This window comes from Botryllus schlosseri, chromosome 11 (assembly GCF_051294905.1).
Source record: "Botryllus schlosseri isolate E-star chromosome 11, Bs_hap1, whole genome shotgun sequence".
Classification (NCBI taxonomy): Eukaryota; Metazoa; Chordata; class Ascidiacea; order Stolidobranchia; family Styelidae; genus Botryllus; species Botryllus schlosseri.
In genome coordinates, this window is record NC_137246.1 from 8,558,907 (window position 1) to 8,581,255 (window position 22,349).

Sequence of the window (22,349 nt, forward strand, 5' to 3'; positions counted from 1 at the left end):
TAATTCCCTCTAGATACATATTTATTCGGAAAATACCCATTACAGGGTGAGTACAGTTGATTTCTCAAGGTCTTCCTATCTTCCCCACTCAAGCGCGATAAGACTAGTTTGACTTCGCGGCATTCAGGATTATATCTCACGAAGCTCTGAATGGAATTCACGTATTCCACGTCGACTATCGTTCTGTTGCTATCACTGAGGTCGATTGCCTTTAGCTGTTCATTGAATAATAGGCGATTTAGATCAATTTAAAAAATACAGAAACGAACTGCATCGCTACATCGGGATCTACTATTAAGCAGAAAGATCTTACTGTAGCGCATCGCTTTCCCGTCTCTTCGCTCAGATTCCTGATTTGCACGGAAAGCATCTTGCAATTACTCAGATTAAATTCTTCCACACGGGAATTGCACAGGACTTTAGTTAGTGTTTTGTAGCAGGATGAAATACCAGGATTCCTACTTAAATCCAGCGAGTGCAGCTAAAACATGGTGTAATGTTCAAATATTTTACGAGACTACAAACGACTCGACACCTGTAATAGATTAGTCATAATATTATTTATCAACAGTTGAGCAATTTTTGCGATTTCTGCTCCTAATAGCAAAACTGATGCAACACCGAAGACAATAATGAAGCTCGAAAGGTTATTGAAGAAACCATCCAAATTAGATTTAAAATGAATGAACGATTGAAAAAACCTCTTGCTTAGAAGCAGTGATAGTATTTTTTTTCAGATGTGATCAGAAACACTTTATTGATGATAAAAGTTCTATCGATCGATGAGATGTCATGCTTGAATATGACTAAAACTCACATAAGCATGACACTGTGATTGATTATTTCAGTTACAAAACATAACGGGTCTAGTTCAAATGATCACCTCATGAATTCCGAGACCTTTATTTAATGAGATTAGTGAGTCTTCGTCCAATTCGCAAGCTGAAAGTCGAACGTTTTTCGTGTTATGCTTTCTTACAAAGCATCCAACTTCTTTCAAACCTGTCGGTTCCATATCCGTATTATAACTTAGATCAAGGTTTTCGACCTACAATTACAGTAATTTATTTCAAAATGACACACAAAACTATAGAAACGAGTGAGTACCTCGATAGAAGCAAAACTTTCAAAAGCGCGCATTTCCTCTGGTGTAATGTCACACCCCTTCATGATAAGAGTAACCGCTTTGTCTTTACAAAGTAAGGCAGGCAGCGCGGTCATACACTCTTCATCCAGTTGATTGTAGCTGATGTCAAGATATTGGAGCTGAACAAATATAGGAAACTGTCAATTTACGATCAGCATTGATCAGATATAAAACATTTCAAACTGATAACAGGAAAAAATGTTGATTAGCCACTCACGTCATAATATACACGAAATGTGCTAAGAGGAAACTAGAATTTCCTCTATCCATCCATCTCTGTACAATCGCTCATACAGAATGTGATCATTAACGACTATACCCAGCAATAATCGCACATACCTTACTGTTTTTGAGCTGTAGAGCAACGAAATCTTTTGACTGCAAGTGCGAGTTCACAAGTGACAAATAGGTTAGATCGTTCGAAATAATAGTCGCGAGTTGCGTAAAGTTAATGTTTTCCCTGTAGCTGAGATTGAGGTTTCGTAATTTCACCTATGGGAATGAGGTATTAGGAAATCTCACTTCGAGAGGTTCTATACCAGATTAGCGCCTAGCTTTTCCCATCATCAATACCTGATGCCGCCTGATAAGATGATCCAAAATGATTAGAAAATCTTCGGATCCATCACTTTCTTCCAGATTGAGCTCCGTCGAACCACACTCCTTCATCAACTCGCATATTACTGGGAGGAGGTTTTCAATGTCGTCGTGTGCTGTAACGCTGAGTTTTCTTATTTCGACCTGAACGAGCGCAAAACTTAACGCATAAAACGCTAAATGAGCTATGAATAGTTTAACACTGATCAACTTTGGCTATAGCCTATCTAATAAGGCTATTGCGACTGATTCCTATACAAGTAGCAATTGAGCATTGTTCGCTACGTTACCTTCAATTCTCGCCTTAACACATTAGTAATAGGGAACAACGCGATTACGATAAAAGTTTTTTTAAAGTCGTATCTGAATATTATACAGATAACATACTTATATTGAACGTGAATTTATAATGATCAGTGACTACGAGTGAATGTGTGAAGGCGTTTACCACAAATTCAAATCCACGAATTTTATCCAGTAGAATCTTTACGAGGTTTTCATTGAGATCGCATTGACGAAATTCTAACTCATACACGCGACATTGCTGAATAAGACCATTCGCGATATTATGTATATCCAATTCAGTCGTAGTTTGGTGATAGAGCCCATAAGGAATATTCACGTCATCATGATCCGTAAGTACTAATTGATGGTACATCCTCTTTTCAGCTTAAGGATGTAAACTATAAAATGTTGTATGCCGCCCTGATGAGTTTAATTATAATATACTTATAATGTTACAGTGATTTTTCAATAACGAAACTCTTTTACAGCATGAGCAGAATAATTTCATAATAAACAGAAAATACCTGCTGTCGATGATTTGTACTAATTTGCGGCGTGTTCAATTAACTCATGCGGCTCTACAATATAGTCATGTTGCAGTGTTTTTTAATAACGAAACTCTTTTACAGCATAAACCAAATAATTTCATAATGAACACAAGCTAATTGAATGAATTTACTCAAATGTAGTATGCCGCACTGATAAGATTAATTATAATATACTTATCGTGCTATAATGATTTTTCAATAACGAAACTCTTTTACAGCACAAGCAAAGTAATTTCATAATAAGCATAAGATACCCAGTGTCGTTAATTTGTACTTATTTGTGGGCGATATTATTTATATCCAATTAAGTCGTAGTTTGATGGTTGAGCCCATAAGAAATTGTCTCTTCATCATGATTGGTAAGTACTAATTGATGGTACATCCTCTTTTCAGCTTGAAGATGTGAACTATAAAATGTTGTATGCCGCCCTGATGAGTTTAATTATAATATACTTATCATGTTACAGTGATTTTTCAATAACGAAACTCTTTTACAGCATGAGCAGAATAATTTCATAATAAACAGAAAATACCTGCTGTCGATGATTTGTACTAATTTGCGGCGCGTTCAATTAACTCATGCGGCTCAAAAATATAGTAAGCAGGGCGATGGGTATTCGTTGAGTTGAATAAACATTAGAAAAATAGATTTCCGCGCCCTTAGGTTGTAGGGTTGGGAGGAATTAGGTTTAGAAGGGCGCGGAAATCTATTTTTCTAATGTTTATTCAACTCAACGAATACCCATCGCCCTGCTTACTATATTTTTGAGCCGCATGAGTTAATTGAACGCGCCGCAAATTAGTACAAATCATCGACAGCAGGTATTTTCTGTTTATTATGAAATTATTCTGCTCATGCTGTAAAAGAGTTTCGTTATTGAAAAATCACTGTAACATGATAAGTATATTATAATTAAACTCATCAGGGCGGCATACAACATTTTATAGTTCACATCTTCAAGCTGAAAAGAGGATGTACCATCAATTAGTACTTACCAATCATGATGAAGAGACAATTTCTTATGGGCTCAACCATCAAACTACGACTTAATTGGATATAAATAATATCGCCCACAAATAAGTACAAATTAACGACACTGGGTATCTTATGCTTATTATGAAATTACTTTGCTTGTGCTGTAAAAGAGTTTCGTTATTGAAAAATCATTATAGCACGATAAGTATATTATAATTAATCTTATCAGTGCGGCATACTACATTTGAGTAAATTCATTCAATTAGCTTGTGTTCATTATGAAATTATTTGGTTTATGCTGTAAAAGAGTTTCGTTATTAAAAAACACTGCAACATGACTATATTGTAGAGCCGCATGAGTTAATTGAACACGCCGCAAATTAGTACAAATCATCGACAGCAGGTATTTTCTGTTTATTATGAAATTATTCTGCTCATGCTGTAAAAGAGTTTCGTTATTGAAAAATCACTGTAACATTATAAGTATATTATAATTAAACTCATCAGGGCGGCATACAACATTTTATAGTTTACATCCTTAAGCTGAAAAGAGGATGTACCATCAATTAGTACTTACGGATCATGATGACGTGAATATTCCTTATGGGCTCTATCACCAAACTACGACTGAATTGGATATACATAATATCGCGAATGGTCTTATTCAGCAATGTCGCGTGTATGAGTTAGAATTTCGTCAATGCGATCTCAATGAAAACCTCGTAAAGATTCTACTGGATAAAATTCGTGGATTTGAATTTGTGGTAAACGCCTTCACACATTCACTCGTAGTCACTGATCATTATAAATTCACGTTCAATATAAGTATGTTATCTGTATAATATTCAGATACGACTTTAAAAAAACTTTTATCGTAATCGCGTTGTTCCCTATTACTAATGTGTTAAGGCGAGAATTGAAGGTAACGTAGCGAACAATGCTCAATTGCTACTTGTATAGGAATCAGTCGCAATAGCCTTATTAGATAGGCTATAGCCAAAGTTGATCAGTGTTAAACTATTCATAGCTCATTTAGCGTTTTATGCGTTAAGTTTTGCGCTCGTTCAGGTCGAAATAAGAAAACTCAGCGTTACAGCACACGACGACATTGAAAACCTCCTCCCAGTAATATGCGAGTTGATGAAGGAGTGTGGTTCGACGGAGCTCAATCTGGAAGAAAGTGATGGATCCGAAGATTTTCTAATCATTTTGGATCATCTTATCAGGCGGCATCAGGTATTGATGATGGGAAAAGCTAGGCGCTAATCTGGTATAGAACCTCTCGAAGTGAGATTTCCTAATACCTCATTCCCATAGGTGAAATTACGAAACCTCAATCTCAGCTACAGGGAAAACATTAACTTTACGCAACTCGCGACTATTATTTCGAACGATCTAACCTATTTGTCACTTGTGAACTCGCACTTGCAGTCAAAAGATTTCGTTGCTCTACAGCTCAAAAACAGTAAGGTATGTGCGATTATTGCTGGGTATAGTCGTTAATGATCACATTCTGTATGAGCGATTGTACAGAGATGGATGGATAGAGGAAATTCTAGTTTCCTCTTAGCACATTTCGTGTATATTATGACGTGAGTGGCTAATCAACATTTTTTCCTGTTATCAGTTTGAAATGTTTTATATCTGATCAATGCTGATCGTAAATTGACAGTTTCCTATATTTGTTCAGCTCCAATATCTTGACATCAGCTACAATCAACTGGATGAAGAGTGTATGACCGCGCTGCCTGCCTTACTTTGTAAAGACAAAGCGGTTACTCTTATCATGAAGGGGTGTGACATTACACCAGAGGAAATGCGCGCTTTTGAAAGTTTTGCTTCTATCGAGGTACTCACTCGTTTCTATAGTTTTGTGTGTCATTTTGAAATAAATTACTGTAATTGTAGGTCGAAAACCTTGATCTAAGTTATAATACGGATATGGAACCGACAGGTTTGAAAGAAGTTGGATGCTTTGTAAGAAAGCATAACACGAAAAACGTTCGACTTTCAGCTTGCGAATTGGACGAAGACTCACTAATCTCATTAAATAAAGGTCTCGGAATTCATGAGGTGATCATTTGAACTAGACCCGTTATGTTTTGTAACTGAAATAATCAATCACAGTGTCATGCTTATGTGAGTTTTAGTCATATTCAAGCATGACATCTCATCGATCGATAGAACTTTTATCATCAATAAAGTGTTTCTGATCACATCTGAAAAAAAATACTATCACTGCTTCTAAGCAAGAGGTTTTTTCAATCGTTCATTCATTTTAAATCTAATTTGGATGGTTTCTTCAATAACCTTTCGAGCTTCATTATTGTCTTCGGTGTTGCATCAGTTTTGCTATTAGGAGCAGAAATCGCAAAAATTGCTCAACTGTTGATAAATAATATTATGACTAATCTATTACAGGTGTCGAGTCGTTTGTAGTCTCGTAAAATATTTGAACATTACACCATGTTTTAGCTGCACTCGCTGGATTTAAGTAGGAATCCTGGTATTTCATCCTGCTACAAAACACTAACTAAAGTCCTGTGCAATTCCCGTGTGGAAGAATTTAATCTGAGTAATTGCAAGATGCTTTCCGTGCAAATCAGGAATCTGAGCGAAGAGACGGGAAAGCGATGCGCTACAGTAAGATCTTTCTGCTTAATAGTAGATCCCGATGTAGCGATGCAGTTCGTTTCTGTATTTTTTAAATTGATCTAAATCGCCTATTATTCAATGAACAGCTAAAGGCAATCGACCTCAGTGATAGCAACAGAACGATAGTCGACGTGGAATACGTGAATTCCATTCAGAGCTTCGTGAGATATAATCCTGAATGCCGCGAAGTCAAACTAGTCTTATCGCGCTTGAGTGGGGAAGATAGGAAGACCTTGAGAAATCAACTGTACTCACCCTGTAATGGGATATTTTCCGAATAAATATGTATCTAGAGGGAATTAGGCGTTCGTTTTCCTTCACTTGATAATACTTGGCGTGTTCATTTGCCATATTCCATGCAATATTTGATATAATTTGAGCATAAAGATTATAAAGAGACGTCAACGCGGCAAACACCGTCAGTATTTAGTGAAATGGCTAGGATATGGACCAGAATTCAATTCCTGGATCGATCAAAAAGATATCGTCAAACCGTAACTTTTATCAATTCATCGCTCAAGTCGTGGTTATATTGATCATAGTGATATTTTCACTCTACAATTTAACAATCGTTCAAGAAAACAAGGAGCTTTGGGTATCGTTATTATCGTCGTGTGTGGGTTATATGTTACCAGCTCCAAAAATACCTAAACTATGAGTTATGTTACGTTATTTTCCAATGCTTCTATGGACATGTTTCCTGGCAATACAACCGCAGAATATGTCAATGAAATGCAGACGGCAAGAAATGTAGAGAGAAATGAAGTCGCGCTGACGAGGATCAGTTTTCCAAGAGATTTTGAAAAACGTATCGATTCGCAAGCTTCTTTCGGATTCCAAATTATGGGTATCGAACAAAGCTTTAGACGATTCCGCCTGAAAATTGGACAATATGACTCGCTCTACGCCATGTTAAAAACCATAGAAAGTATCAACCCCGATGTAGCAGTAAAATGTTTTCCTGAGAGCAATACCCTAACTGTGTCAATTCCACACGAAGACATCACAGATATCTTATATCCAGGAGTGGATACGCAGTGCAATATCGTGTGCTACAACCGCAAATCGCAATTTGCCCGCCTCTGCTATAACTAGTAGTCTCAAGGGAATGATAACTGAAGTGAAGATGTTTCAGCTTTGCTTAATAGTTCTATGTCAATTCCGCTCAGTAATTCGAATGTGACAAGCTACAGATCATTCTGGTTAGAGATAAATTTGCAATAAAACGTACATTTCGACCACGTTATTTTTATGCTTGGGAGATATTGCCGCTATTTAGGGCTATACTTTCGCTGTATGATCATATCAGGGTTGTTCAACGACGTAAGTAATATGAATATCATATACTTTATGCTAAATTAATTGAGGGTTTATTCAACTCTCATTAATTTAGTATTCTAGAACCATTGAAGTCTAATGGAATTACAAAATACCGTGCTTTGCAAACAATGTAAAAAGAATAGAAGCGAAGTTAGCTCGGTTCCCTGGGGACATCTATGCCCGTCAGGAATATTCATCAAACGTTTAGGTAATTAAATACGCGCGCTTATTAATGAGTCTTGAAAAGCTAGTTGACGGGAAGTGAATACCCTAGACAAGTTCGAACCTGTCTATATCGCAGCATATTAGAGATAGCTTGTGCAATAGCCCTAAATACAACAAAATGCGGAGAGTTGATATCGCAATAGGTATGATTCCGAGACAATTAAAATTTGTTGAGAATTAGGATTGTTTTGCATCCACCATCGATAATCGTACTGCGTATTCTATTTGAAAAGGCTCCAATGGCATAGCCAGCATCAGCATTCTGGAAACTTGCATTAGCTTATTTTTTAATAATCATTGAAATCGTGGAGATTATAATAGTGAACGTATTTTATACAAGCGAATTATTTTCATCAACAACACAAGATAATTGATAATTTAACAAAAAATTGATAAGATATTCACAAAGCAACAATATTATTAGAATAATCAGTGATGGTGAAACAATAACAACACAAGAAAATGGCTAATTTAACGCAAAATTATAAGATATTCATAATATTAGTCAATTTTTTGATAATTTTACTTCGGTTTGTGTCTCATTAATACCGTAAAATGATAGCGTTTTGTAGTGCATACGGTAAGGTACTGCGACACTATCCATCGGCAAAGAATGTATTCAGTTAATTCCCTATAGAGGCCAGCTGTTTCTAATATTATCATACAAATACATATACATATGTTGCAAGTGGCATTCTGAGTCCATGCTGTTGTATCATATGAATTTTGAAAGTAAATTGAGAGAGACACATCATATGTTTGCACGTACTACGTAAAGAAATTAAGCTACAATATAGCGTTCGCGTTGAGTACAAGTGTGACGGTGAAGATATGGCGTCAGACATTTCACAATGGGTTAACAAACACGGTAGCTGGACCGTAACTAGTCTTATTCACAATATACATTTGAGTACACATTTAACACATTACTATAGTACAGGGTGGACAGATCTGCTTCATGCGCGACTTGCATATCAAACAATCTCATCTCATCACAAAAAAATTCAAAATACGAATTTATGAAGTCACAACAAAATGTTGATTATTGAATGAAGTTTAATATTGTGTAATGATACGATGCACTTTCATGAGAGTTGCAAGGTGTTTGAATTTTGTGTTGCTCTAATTCTAATTAAACTTGGAGCTTGTTGTACAAAAGATGTTCACCGTTATAAGCTACAATGACTTCAATGAATAATGAAAAAATATTATTAATAATATTTATTATTATTCGAAAGTTAGAACCAAAGTAATATTATTTGAAAAATGGAATATTTTAAGCATATTTAAATCATGTTTTGCTGCTTATAACAACGTAAGCTGAATATTTTCATCAACAACACGAGATAATTGCTAATTTCACAATGATAACATATTCACAACAAAACAACGCGTAGAGCTCCCTTGAGATCCTGGCATACTTTCTCGACATTTACTAATCGTTCAGAACAACGCATAGAGCTCCCTTGAGATCCTGGCAGACTTTCTCGATATTAGAATCCCTTTTTTGATTTGCGACGTAAAAGCAATACCAGTTTCGCATACATGAGCATATGATTGCGAATAAACCGAAAATTGTTTTATTAAAATTCAAATCATGTAGATTATAACAGTGAACGTCTTTTGTACAAACTAATTCATCAACAACACAAGATTATCGATAATTTAACTAAAATCAATAGGATATTTACAAAGCAACAATATTATTAAAAAGATATTCACCGTTCACCGACAATGATTTCAATGAATAATGAAAAAAATATAATAATTATTATTTCAAAGTAAGAACCAATGTAAAAATATTTTTAAAAACTGGAATATTTAAAACATATTTAAATCATGTTTTGGTGCTTTAACAACGTAGGCTGATTTTTTTCATCAACATGAGATACTTGCTATTTTCACAATGATTAGATATTCACAATATTAGCCAATTTTTATATTATTACTTTGTGAGATTTATTTCAATTATTTTTATTAATCATTGAAATCATGTAGATTATAACAGTGAACGTCTTCAAACAAATTCATCAACAACACAAGATATTCAATAAACTAAATTTTGTTATTAATTATTCCCAATAATTAGCTTTTCAAGACGCATGCACATATTTCTGACCAAGGCATAGATGTCTCAACTCACGAAATAGATAATCGATAATTTAACTAAACTCAATAAGATATTCACAAAGCAACAATATTATTAAAAAGGTGTTCACCCGTTATAAGCTACAGTGATTTCAATGAATAAAAATATAATAAATATTATTCCAAAGTTAGAAACAAAGTAATAATATTTAAAAACTGCAATCTCTAAAAATTATTTTAATCCTGTTTTGGTGCAACAACGTAAGCTGATCATTTTCATTAACAACATGAGATAATTGCTAATTTCACAATGATTAGATATTCGCAATATTAAATAATTTTTATCTTATTACTTTGTGAGATTTATTTAAACTATTTTTATTAAACATTGAAATCATATAAATTACAGTGAACGTCTTCAAACAATGAAACAGTGAAACAGTGAACGTCTTCAAACTAATTCATGAACAACACAAGATAATCTATAAACTAAAGAAATTTTAATAATCATGAAAATGTTTACAACTGGGTGGCAATGACGCGACAAATTAGCGCGCGGGCGGGCGGTGCGTCGCGACAATTTATTAATAGCGGCGTGGCTGCGGCGGCGGCGGTAAATGTAATAATTACGTTATTATGTTAATTGCCGACTGAGACAACGTCATTTCTCGCTCTCGTACTACGCAATCATCATGTGCAACCCTAAGCCAATCATAATGACGTAATCATCAGCGTTATTGGACTGGAACTATGCCATCTCTCACACAACCAAAACATCTCTCGTATTGGAACCACACCCACATTGCGCTGCGTTCTGATTGGATAACAGATGTCACGTGATCAAATACTCGATGACTATTGGTCGGCGTATAAACCCCGTGTATTATACTACTTTCGTCTTTGCAATTACGTATCGCGTCGGCCAATTAGATTAGATTTTCCTAAAATGCGTCTCTCGTTTTAGCAAGGCGAGAGAGAAATCGAGGGAAGAAAGTTGATAACGTCAGCAACTACCGCTGAAATGTAGCTGAACAAGCGCAGAATTCGTATGGAAATATAATGACCTATTTTATCCTTTCGACTAATTCGGCGCATGATTCCAAGATTTGGTAGGGGTTTTAGTCCCCTTAAATAACATTAACACGTCATATTCGCCTTCTCATACGTAAAAACGAATATGTTAACTTAGTAAATTAGCAAATATTAGAGGCTATATTTTACATCAATTTTTAGGATTTTGAAAAGGGGGGGTTCCGACCCCCTAAAACCCCCCCTGGATACGCCACTGGCTGCAAGTATCGCAACGAATTTACAACTAGGCTTACAACCGTCTAAGACCAGTTGCATGTAACAGCTCAGAGTAATTTTAAACGAAATTTGTTAAATTTCGACAGCTCAATTTAGCGGCATTTGGTAGTATATTATAGGACATAACAGCCAAAGTCAAATTTCTTTCAAAAGAAATCCCGAAGCATCAAAATAAAGTTAGTGAATTTTACCACGAATTCGCCTTTCAGAAACTTCAATAGAACGACGTTTATACCTCTTGTACTATCAAACGTGCAGCAGCAAATTTCTCGTATTGAAGTTTCCAATGGAGTTACATATTATATTTGTCGTAAATAGATTTTCGGAGTAATTCTTATTTCTAAGCTTCACTGGTCCGCAAAATTTGTTTGAAAATTTTACCGCTCCGCAAGCGAAAAAAGGCTGAGCAACACTCCACTAGCTGCTTCGATAGCTGATAAATAACCAAATGGGACGATGAAGCCCAGTATGAAATTGCCGATGAAGTATGATAACTGTCGCGTCATGATTGAGCTGCTATATTAGCCGCAGATGTTTAACGATCATCCTGATAATTCAGTCACTGATCAGAGGTTACAGAACCTCAGTATCTCTGTTCTATAGATTGCTCACAGTGCTTACCTGAACCAACCCTCTTGTATGATTTAAATCGAAATAATATATGTTAAACGTTTAAATTACTCGCCAACCATTGGAGCAGGCTTAAACCTCATGGATGTGCATTGTGCAGGTGTGTAGCAGGGTTGTAATGACTCGAGTTATGACTCGACTCGAGTCACGATTTTTTGGTGACTCGACTGACCTCGAGTCCCTTCTTCAAATGCTCAAAATGACTCGACTCAAGTCAATTTGTGTATTGACTCGACTTGAACCAAGTCTTATGACTCTCGAGACTAGGACGGCCAAGACAGATATTTCATTGTAACGTCGAAGAATAGTAAAGTCACCCTATTATTGGTATTTAGTCCAACAGTCCTGATACTCAGGAAATAGGGCTAGAAACTGATTCGACGGAGGAAGATTACGATAATATGAATGCGAGCCATTCTATATCACTCTAGCATAGTTGAAAAACGCGATTTGAACTGGGTTGAACTCAAAACTGAACAGTGAACGCAGTGACTTGGACTCGTCTCGAGTCACAACACTATGACTCGGACTCGGCCCTCTATTCACTGACTTGTACTCGGACTTGACTCGGCGGTGCATTGAAAATGACTCGACTTGATTCGAGACAAAATTATAAAAGTGAGATTGAATTGTTTCTCTGAACCTTGTGACTTGGTTACAACCCTGGTGTGTAAAGTATTGCATCATATCATTTCGTTTCAACTTTCTGCGGTTTCGTATTCTATTCGCTATTTTGGCTGACAGTTGATTATCTATAGTGTAGCACAGTGGTTCTCGAACTTTTTGTCTTCGCGGACCCCCACGAAGTTTTAGTTCAAATTTAGCTGAATTGTTGTGCAATCGTCAGCTGTCTTGTGTAAATGACAACCGTAGGCTTAGTGATAAACAGCAACGAAATGTCTTTTCTTTAAAATAAGATCATACTATTCATGAAGAAATGTGGTCGACTTCTAATATTTCAAAGCGAATTTTGCAATTGCATTTCTTGAAATACGTGGTCGTGTTTTCAAAACCCAGGCTTCACTTTGATATGAACAAGTGCCGAAAACCCATTTCCACAAATATAGGTGTCTACGAATGTAATAACGCTTCCGAAGACGCATTTGGGTGTGATCGCAACAAACATGACACCAAAATTGACAAATAACTTTTTTTTACGAACATATCACGTGAAGCCTGGCCCTTTCTATCTAGCACAGGGGCGGCTAACCCGTGGCCCACTGGCCAATTATCGAAACTAGTTATATTATCAAATTTACATTAGCTAGGTATAATTTATTGTGAACTTGCAAGGACAACCAAAAATTAGATTAGCCTAACCGCATAATTTGGGATTTTGATGAAAAAAATTTTAGTCCCGACGTATTGGCGTATCCAAGGGTCAACCACATTTTACGTAGATCCTCGTGTATGACCATAACGTAAAATATTCCGCGTATTCACCGAAATTTTCGCCTAATCGTTGACCTTGCCAATTGAGCCCAGTGATCGAATTCATTCATTGACATCGAAAAATTTTCGCACCGTGCGTGTCTAGGTCATGGATTCACACTGAGTCTTCGTGTCATAGTTGTTATTGATTTTGATGAGTATTAGTATATGTATCGTTTTCACAAGTATCTAATTGGGTAAAGGTCATTAACATTCAAGTGACCCACGCAATGGTTCGTAAACAATCCCACTATCCCCAACAAAACATCTCTAAACAGATAAATGTTTGTATCAGTAGGCTATTGGCAATCTAGCAATTAATATGAGTCCGCACAGTAGGATATTTCATCTCAGATGGCCATTCTGTTGATGTGAGCTCTGGAGTTTTACTAGTAATGAAGCGAAACTGCCTCGTGATTTTCCGAATTTAAAAAATACAAATTAGGTTATCAAATAGTTTGAGGCTTCGCGGACCCCCTGAAAATGCTTCGCGGACCCCCGGTTGAGAACCACTGGTGTAGCAGCTCTAGGTATGTGAGAGCGATACAACATATTCTTGCATGTTATATTTAACTATATATTCGTGCTTCAATTAAAAATATACGGCGATTCAATCTGTGTTTCAAATAGTTAGCAAAAAGCACTTTCTTCGAATCATGCATCGTGCTTCAGAAATTCAACTCGACCTGGTGGGTAATGAATGTAGGCTCTTCAACCTTTTTGATTGTGGTACACCCTTTTAACTTTTACTCAAAAATCGTACACCCCGACACACACACCTCGATTACATAGATAGCATATGGCCTCATTCCAGCGGAGAGTCGTCATCTGGATGACAATTACTCATGTGAAATTGCCTATTGAGAACTTTGCACCCTTGTGGTGTTCTGTGCCATTACTGATTTCTTCAGATATACTTTCCTGGTTGTAGAAGCAGTACATCCACGCAGCAGGCTTACCATATATGCCCCAAAATCGCGTGGATAAATGTCAGGATATGTAATTGGTAAGCTATTAAATCTCTAGTCGCACCCAGCGACTTCAATGAATAATTTAGATCTCCAGTACGTGATACAGAACTTGAAGATAGCTTCCAATACAACAGCAATTGTAATAAAATATTTATTGAACTCGAAGACTTTTCGGGTGCCTCTTAGCAAGACTTAACGGCACACACGAAAACTCTTTGAGTTCAATAAATATTTTATTACAATGGATGCTGAATGGAAAATTAATAATTTCGTCGATACTGTTGGCATTTTCACATATTACAGTCAAAATGTTTTTCATTCTCATCCTCCGTGATCAGAATAACCGGTATAGGGGATGGCATGGAGGGGTGTCTTAGGATAAATTGGCCAAAAAAATAATTATGATGCAGCTTCCGGTTCTTTTTATTCGCTTTGTTGCATGGTGTTTTCTTGACCTCCCGCCAGGATTGTCGGTATATAGTTAAAGTATTTTGGAGACGCCTAAACGTAACAGAAAAACACTTCATTCGTGAGACGAGACACACACACTATTCCAACTTGATATGTCTTTATGGGCGCATCATTTTCCTCGGCGATTCGCATTTGTACAGTGGGCTTCCGATTGAAAGGACACTATTATGTTAAAAACGAAAAATCCAAGTTGCCCTGAATCGTGCTAAGCGTGAAGAAAACATTTAGGATGAATTAAAATCTCTCGAAGATTTGGAAACCAATTCGTAAATTCAAATTGCATACTGACGGCCGCCAACGTATAGGAAATGCTAAATACTAATCAGGGCTCGAGATTACCGGACCATCATCTAACACAGTGGTTCTGCAACTCGACCCCCGAAACCCCCTTGCTACGTCTCTGCAATTATGTAGGCTTTACTGCCCTATTTATAAGCTTGTCGCAGGAAAGACCAATTCAAAATGTTCGAGCTATCGCAGCGGTTTCCTTCCGAATTTTCCTCCGGATATCGCAAGCTGGACGCATGTGAACTCTAACCTCTTCTACTCCAAAAAGAACCAATAAGTCCATTAGGGACCATTACCAACGGTAAATGATGGGGAGAAACATTTGCTTGTTACATCACAAAAGGAATGTAATTTACCAGCTGCATGCAGCTAATATGAACATTGCATACGTTATTGCGCATCTGGTTAACCTGTTCTGAAGCATAAGCTTTCCTGTTTAATGTGATAGCTAGTCATCGGTCCATTGTAATGATGATCTGGTACACCTCAGTGCCCCCAATTCGAGTGGTATACTCTTTCGAAAGTTATGGTACACGTTAAGCCAGGGTGTATGATACACCCGGTTGAAGAGCCCGGCACCACGCAATTGGCCATCGTTATGGTCATTGCGTTGCGGCGCTCCGATTGTTCGAAACAATCGGTTTTGACATTCATTTCGGAGTAGTTCCATTGTCCTGACCAGATTTTAATAGGTGTTTTTTGAATCAGTGCGGCACTATTTTCGATTGAGACTAATTTTATTAAATTTTCGCCCGCGGGTCCCAGCTATAGGACTGCCAAGCATGCTTCTTTTAGCCAGCGCAGCAGCACAACTCTCTGGGTATTCAAGTATAACGACTTGAGTTGTGCATATATCCGTAGGTTTGTAATCTACAATATGTTCATAAGTAAGCGATATCGTTTGGCGAGACTATAAAGCCATATGCAAGGTCAGGGTCGCAGCTTCGGTTGCAAAGTGACTGCACCTCACTGTGCAGCGATAAGCGTTCAAATACTTCGTCCTATCACTGCACGCAATGAATCAAGATTTCTAGTGACTCTGCCGACTACTGTATCTGTCCATTGATGGGCGGGGTCCACATTATCAAGTAAAGGCTGGTAACAACAGCAAGTAACAACTACGGTATAGCTAATTGAATGGACCGACGACTGAATAGACCTTAAACTGCCTTTGCTGAATCGATTTTGCATATTTGTATTGCACATTTTGCTACTTTATTACTAAATCGCTTTAACGCTGTACAGCAGTTGCCCTCACTCATGTGTTCTTAGCGCCCCCTACTGCCTAAGTCATCGCCAGCGCCCCCAATCGCCCATCTCGTGGCTGGTTATTACAGACTGTAGCTGCACACTGCACAGTTACCTACCTATTTTAGTAGTAGTTCCGCGTATGCATGGGCGATACAACGCCCGTTTGCAGGTACATTTGGATTTATAATCTTTATTTGATTCTGCATAAATGGATAATTGAAATGATTTTGATTCATCCCTCATACTTCAATATCCAATTGGACTTGACTCGTGACTCGACTTGACTGGACTTGACTTGACTCGTGCCACCTCCAAATATCGAGTAACTTGACTTGACTCGAGTCAAATTCGAAAATCCACTGACTTGACTTTACTCGAGTCAAAACTGCAATGACTCGAGGTGGCTTGTGACTCGAAGATAGTGAATTTATCCCAACTGATGCGCAGTAATTTCAGATTAGTCAGACACAACTTCCTTCTCCCAAGCTCCCCACACAACTCTGTTTCTTCGTTTTGATATCAACTAGTTTACTAAATCCGCTTCCTGTCAAATAAATTGTGGGGTTTTGTACATAAACTTTTAGTGCTTCGATGGCCAGGTCTTTCTCACAACTATCCAGAACTGTATATATACCCAGGTGAAACACAAAATTATCGGGGGCAACATGGTATTTTTCAGTTTAGAATTATTATCTGAATTTCAGAAACTTCAAGTTCAAGTTCAAGTTTATTCATGAAATTTCATCACTTCAAAACATCACTAGACTGCAATACAATAAATGATATGAAGATGCCGAAACGACTAGGAGTGGTCTTAAGATCAGACACCAATCTGGGCCTAGGCGATGTAAAGAGGAGGCATGCACACTGAATGAAAGTAAAAGAAGCTAATATAAAGTTGCAAGTGACGGAAGGCGAGATCGATATGTCTGGTCGTGGTCCGGTAAATGGTGAGGGCTGACTAGCATTCACTCAGCAGAAATTGCTTATATTTCGACTCGAATGTGGACATGCTCGACGGCTGTCGGATAGCCGGCGGGATACTGTTCCGCACTTCAGGTCCGGCATATTTGATAGAGTGATGATCTTTTTTGTCAACCATATGATAGTTGGACGACGTGGACGCGCGTGTGTCGTACTTATGCCCTTTTGAGACCGAGGTAAAGAAGTCATTGAATTTTTCGGGGCAGTGGCCAGTGTTGAACTGATACATAAACTTTGCAATTTCTAGTTTCCGCATATCTTTTATGTTTAGGACACCGAATTTTGTGAGCAGTGATTTGTTGGACACACATCCTGGGCCCCTTTGGAACTCTGGCTATAATGCGGAAGACGTGATGTTGTAGTTTTTGTAGCGGCTTTAGTGTCGGTTTACTAGCAGCCCTCCAACAGATGATGCCATATTGCAACTTTGATAGGAAAAATGATTTAAAGAGTATCAGAACGACCCAGACTGGCATGTAGTCTCTAAGGCTGTAAAACAGACCACAGTTTCGTGATAATTGTTTTTCTTGCGACTGAATGTGACTCTTCCAGGACATGTTCGAGTCTAGTAAAACCCCAAGGTATTTCGCATTTTGCGAGTTGGAAATAGGTTGACCAGCGATGGTAACGGTTAATTTTTTTTTTCGGAGTTTGAGGTCAATAACTGGGATTCCCAGGCGTTGACGCAAAGTTTATTGTTCGCCGTCCACTCATGCACTTTGTGCATTTAGTCACTGGTCACGGCACCTAACTTAGCCTTAAAAGGATGAGCAAGAGAGGAGGTGAGTATCATCAGCGAACAGTGTGGTATTCAATGAGGAGGACTCAGAAATGTCGTTGACATATAAGGTGAAGAGGACCGGTCCAAGCACTGAGCCTTGGGATTTACCACAGGTAACTAGTTGAGGAGAGGACAAGATGTTAGTGATTGAAACCATTTTTGGCGTCCAGTGAGGTAGCTTTTCATGAGATCTAGTTGTGGGCCCCGGAATCCGTAACGCGCCAATTTTGAAAGAAGAATAATATGATCTACACAGTCAAACGCCTTTTTAGATCAAGGAAAATACTACACCCCACATCTCGTGTCTCCGGGATATCGTAGTACTGCTCGGCCACTGTTAGGAGGGCATGTGAGGTTTGGTGTTTATTTCGGAATCCAAATTGGTGAGGGGGAACTATAGACATTTTGGCGAGGTAGGAGGAACAGAAGCAGCTTTTCGAAGACAATCCCAATACACGGAAGAACAGATATCGGTCTGTAGTTAGTGACATTAGTTCTAACCCCAGCTTCGTACCAGATTTCAAAATATTTCTTGTAACAGGTTACAGGGATTTCTGATTAAGAATGCGACTGAATCAGTAGACACATAGGTACCCAAATCTAAAACAGATTTACAAAAGATATGTTTCGGAATAACTCAGAGGAACAGATCAGAATCGCAATCAATTCGATGGAAGATTGCGTCATTCAATACATAATTATGGATAACTTGCATTTACGACAATTTGGATTTATATAATTAAAGAATTACCTATGATGAGACCTTAAAGAAACATAGGCCTATTCAACCTCATCAGTGGACGTAAGTACCCGTAATCAAGAATTATTCATAAATATTAGGGTTCGGAATAATGGAGGAACAAAACAGGATCGAATTCAATTCGGTGAAATATTTTGTCGTTCAATTCATATAGATCTTGAATTTACGACAACCTCGATATATATATAATTGGAGTATTACCCATGATGGGACCAAAGGAAGATATTAAACCCCATCGGTGGACGTAAGTACTCCTCATAAAGAATTATTGACGAACATTAAGGTTCGGAATAACTCGGCAACAGTAGAGAATCGAATTCAATTCGGTGGAATATCGCGTTGCACTATATATAGACATATTTGAATTTTTGACAGACTCGATTTATATAATTGAAGGATTACCTATAATGGGACCCTGAAGGATGATATTCAACACCATCAATGGACGCACGTACCAGTAATAAAGAATTATACATAGACCAGAGGTGGTCAGTAACGAAGTACTTCTACTTTTTCGAAGTACTCAAGTATTTTTCCTCTACTTCTGGTACTTACTCAAGTAGATCTGATTTTCGCTACTTCTACTTCTACTTCGTAATATTTTGTGATCTACTCACTTACTTTTCGTTACTTTCAGTTTGTCAAGTAGAAGTAGTTCAATCTTCCAATCAGGAATATAGCCTGAGGAATTTCGGGGCTGTTTTCACGGAGTATCAACATTTAATTTTCATAAAAGTTTAGTATATTCAGAATTTTCGTCGTGCTTCGCGCGCAGTGCTGGATACGGAGTGACCAGTATGATTTCACGAAAGTATCGGTGAATATAATTTAGGTAGAGAGTTGGCATGGTTCCGTTTGCCCCACATTGTCGCCCTTCGTATATGTCAAATGATTCATTACAGTATATATGGCTCATCATAACGTTTGAAACTGATGTTTCGCAATCTAGCATTTACTTGTCCTATCGTAATCTAGCATGTCCATGGTTTGTCCAAATCTGGAAAAGTGGACTCTGACTTTTTTTAGTGTTAGAGCTGTTTTAGCATACTACCTTTGAAACTTTCTGAACTAAAAACATGAAATACATGTTACGCTTTTAGAAGTAGTATTTATATTTCACTTTCAATTTCCAGTATCATATACTTTGAGTTATAATTATTATCAACTCTTTTCTCCGGATAACATACATGTTGAAGCATAAAAGCAACTGCAGTAATGCCGTTAATTACTGGAAATAAAGCTACACAATATGGCATTTTTACCGTCCACCATATTTTTTATTAACGTTTACTAATCGCCCAAAGTGTTTACACCGTATCCTATACAACTTCCTCCGTATTGCTCTTCGACTAAACTACGGGCCTTATAATATGGGGAATGGCGCCGTACCATGCTATTTTCTAAGACGTGCTGTTCGAGAAAACAGAGGATTAGCATCGCATTTCCATATCAATACTATCATTTTCATCCCATGCTGTGGACGAATACTTATGCTATCGAAAATTGGATACCTGCTGGTATGCATCAATATGAATCAAGCTCGTCACGTATCGCATAGCTCGATTTGCACCTTTTTACAATCCATGTGAACGAATTAGGATCGTTTTTCACAACTACTTACTTACTTGAGTACTTTTAAAGTCAGTCAATTATACTTCTACTTCAAGTAGTGGTGGCGAGATAGCGCAGTGGTATAATCCGCGGCTGCGACACCAATGGGTTGCGGGTTCGAGTCCGACCGAGGTCGACTTCCGAATCCCTATACCTAAGTGTTGGAGGTTTATCTAGGCTCCTCCTCGCCACCTCATCCGCGTTAGCGGTGTCTTACGAAAAGCCTAGAAGTGGGCCGTGCTATAAGTCGGCAGTTACGAAATAAAAACCAAACATATCGGCCTGGTGTAAATGACCATAGTAGTCGACAAACACCATGAATACCACAAACAACAACAACAAACTTCAAGTAGTTTTAGGTTGCTTATGGAGGAAGTACTTCTACTCGTACTTGAGTAGATATTTTCGTCGCTACTTCTACTTCTACTTGAGTAGATTTCTTGACTACTTTGACCACCTCTGACATAGACATCAGGGTTCGGAATAACTCAGGAACAGAACGGAATCGAATTCAAATCGGTGGTATATTGCGTCGTTCATTTCATATAGATACACTTGAATTTACGACCAACTCGATATATATAATTAAAAAAAAAACATGATGGGACCCTTAAAGGAAGATATTCGACCCCCTAAGTGAACGTAAGAACCCCTACGAAAGAATTATTGACAAACATTAAGCTTCGATGGAATATCGTGTCGTATACCATATAGACATATTTGATTTTCGGCAAACTCGATATACATAATTGAAGAAATACCTATGATGGGACTCTAAAGGAAGATATTCAACCCTCTAAGTGGACGTAAGTACCCTTAGGAAAAAATTATTCACGAACATTAGGGTTCGGAATAGGAACAGAATCGAATTCAATCGACCAAATAGATATACATAATTGAAGAATTACCCATGATGGGACTCAAAAGGGAGATATTCAGCGGGATCAGTGGACGTAAGTACCCATAAGAAAGATTAATTGCCGAACTTTAAGCTTCGGAATAATTCAGGAACAGAACAGAATCGAATCGAATTGAATTCGGTGGAATATCGCGTCGCACCATATAGATATATTTGATTTTTCAACAAACTTGATATGGTGAGACGCGATATTCCACCGAATTCAATTCGACTCTGTTCTGTTCCTGAGTTATTCCGAAGCCTAGGTCTGGTAATAGCTCTTCACTAGGGGTACATACGTCCACTGATGGGGTTGAATATCTTCTCTTAGGCTACCATCGTGCGTAATTCTTCAATTACATAAATCAAAATTGTCGTAAATTCAAGTGTATCTATATGTATTGAATGACGAAATATTCAATCAAATTGGTTGCGATTTTGATCTGTTCCTGTTCCTGAGCTATTCCGAACCATATTTATTGTAAATCTGTTTTACATTTGGGCACCTGTGTCTACTGATTGAGTCGCATTCTTAATCAGATATCCCTATAACCTGTTACAAAAAATATTATAAAATCGAGCATGTAGTTTTTGGAAGTCCGGTAAAAATTCTAAACTTAAAAATATCATGATGTCCCGATATTTTTGTGTTTCACCTGAACATATATACTTACTGAGAATTACATTAGAATCACAGTGGTATCCAAAATGCAGAGCTTGAAAAATGGTTAGAAGCAGAATCGTTTTTACGAGTATGACGTTTGCCCTAAAGGTCGCAGAGGCTCTTGTTCACCGAAGGGGTTCAAAACCCACAGCGTTGTTCTTAATTCATTTCAGGAGTAAATAGGCGAGAAGAAAGTCAATTTTACGTCAATTCCCAGCGTTGATTCTGTGTATGTCTGCCGCTATTTTAGAAATGTTTCACGCGAACAAAAGTTATGGGGCCACTGTAGGCTACTTAATATCCTATCAATTATATAAGAATTATTTCATGCCTGAATATAAGTAAAAATACGCGCAATTTTCATCCGCACCACGTTCGTCACGAACGATTTGGGTCTTCCGCACAAGACCGTTCCATCCCACAGGCGGGGAATCACTGGTCTAGTATAATGGTAAGTGTT

At 37.7% G+C, this 22,349-nt stretch overlaps 2 protein-coding genes across 4 annotated transcripts in view; one reads left to right on the forward strand and one right to left on the reverse strand.

Moving 5' to 3' along the window:
- The window catches only part of LOC145449907 (uncharacterized), a 3,573-nt gene extending 929 nt beyond the window's left edge, over window positions 1-2,644 (reverse strand). The window contains exons 1-5 of the mRNA XM_080328346.1: window positions 1,108-2,644; window positions 1,003-1,048; window positions 884-942; window positions 314-481; window positions 37-215 (exon numbers count right to left, since the gene is read on the reverse strand). Coding sequence (XP_080184472.1) covers window positions 37-215; window positions 314-481; window positions 884-942; window positions 1,003-1,048; window positions 1,108-1,221 — 566 coding nt within the window. The 5' untranslated portion in view covers window positions 1,222-2,644. The remainder of the gene's footprint in view (window positions 1-36; window positions 216-313; window positions 482-883; window positions 943-1,002; window positions 1,049-1,107) is intronic.
- A 1,230-nt stretch (window positions 2,645-3,874) lies between these two features.
- On the forward strand, window positions 3,875-6,507 carry LOC145450744 (uncharacterized). 3 transcript variants are annotated; one of them, XM_080329254.1, is made up of 5 exons: window positions 3,875-5,402; window positions 5,462-5,507; window positions 5,568-5,626; window positions 6,029-6,196; window positions 6,295-6,507. In XM_080329254.1, the coding sequence occupies exons 1-5, from the start codon at window positions 5,289-5,291 to the stop codon at window positions 6,487-6,489; spliced, it is 582 nt and encodes a 193-aa protein (XP_080185380.1). In that variant the 5' UTR covers window positions 3,875-5,288; the 3' UTR covers window positions 6,490-6,507. The 3 variants fall into 3 exon arrangements, with proteins under 3 accessions (XP_080185380.1, XP_080185379.1, XP_080185381.1); XM_080329253.1 differs by having other exon boundaries at window positions 3,885-5,402; window positions 5,462-5,626; XM_080329255.1 differs by lacking the exon at window positions 6,029-6,196 and having other exon boundaries at window positions 3,888-5,402; window positions 5,462-5,626.
- Window positions 6,508-22,349: the final 15,842 nt, after the last annotated feature.